The sequence below is a fragment of the Tupaia chinensis genome, unplaced genomic scaffold, assembly GCF_000334495.1.
Source record: "Tupaia chinensis unplaced genomic scaffold, TupChi_1.0 Scaffold000272_1, whole genome shotgun sequence".
Classification (NCBI taxonomy): Eukaryota; Metazoa; Chordata; class Mammalia; order Scandentia; family Tupaiidae; genus Tupaia; species Tupaia belangeri.
Genome location: NW_006159754.1, coordinates 709,115 through 710,182, shown reverse-complemented (window position 1 = coordinate 710,182; position 1,068 = coordinate 709,115). Strand labels below are relative to the sequence as shown.

Here is a 1,068-nt window from a genome sequence, read left to right as displayed (position 1 = left end):
AGAGGTGGGGCGAGTGGGGGAGGCAGGCTCCGGACTTGGAGGTCATGCATAATTCAACAGCTCAACTTTCGGGCCCGCCTCTTTCCTGGGGGTGGGAGTTTGCTCCAAACTTTGTTTATGGGACAGTCCGGGAGCAGCTGCGGCCGTGCTGTCTGCTTCTCCTGTTCCTTCTCTCGGAGCACGAGCGCCTGGGGCCAGTTCGGGGGATGTGAGAGCGGAAAAATCTCTTGGCTGCCAGGCACGAGTCGGGTCGAGTTCTGCCAGCTGAGCCCCCGTTCCAGCTCTGCAAGCTCGACACACGCACCCCGGCGACCCAGGTCCGACGGCAAGTTCAGGCGGGACGGCGGCCGCGGCGCGCTCAGGCTCGGCTTCGCTGCGCGCCCAGGTAGTGCCCATAGGAGCGCGCCCGCTCGTCCGCACCGCTGCGGAGCGCCGAGTTTGTCTTCCGGAGTCGGACGCCGAGAGTTGGCTCGGGTTGAGACTTCTTTGGGGTGGTAGTGTGTGGGGGGAGGGGGCTCCCTGCCCTAGAAAGCTGCGACCTGCCCTTTGCCAGTAGCAGCTCAGCAATTTCCCGAGTGCAGTTAGCTCCCCCCATCCCCGCCTTCCCTTCTCCTCCTCCCGGTAACTTCTTTGCTTCAAGAAAAGTTGCATAATTCTCGAGGCCAGGGGGGACCCCTCCCCCATCCGCCTGGCCTTGCTGCTGAGTGCCTGGGATCCCGAGGCGGACACCTAGCTGTCTTATCTTTTTCTGGTCTCCCTCTTCTTCCTTGCACCTTCCCCCGCCTCGGTACTTCCAACAGACACTGGCTGACCTGACCTCACTTCTTGCAGAAAATGAATCCGGCCTCGGCGCCCCCTCCGCTCCCGCCGCCCGGGCAGCAAGTGATCCACGTCACGCAGGACCTTGACACGGACCTCGAAGCCCTTTTCAACTCCGTCATGAACCCCAAGCCCAGCTCGTGGCGGAAGAAAATCCTGCCCGAGTCGTTCTTTAAGGAGCCCGATTCCGGCTCGCACTCACGCCAGTCGAGCACCGACTCGTCGGGCGGCCACCCGGGGCCTCGGCTG

General features: G+C 63.3%; 1 protein-coding gene across 1 annotated transcript in view; it reads left to right on the top strand.

The window, feature by feature from the left end:
- The window catches only part of WWTR1 (WW domain containing transcription regulator 1), a 159,458-nt gene that overhangs the window by 496 nt on the left and 157,894 nt on the right, over positions 1 to 1,068 (top strand). The window contains exon 2 of the mRNA XM_014588273.1: positions 832 to 1,064. Coding sequence (XP_014443759.1) covers positions 832 to 1,064 — 233 coding nt within the window. The remainder of the gene's footprint in view (positions 1 to 831; positions 1,065 to 1,068) is intronic.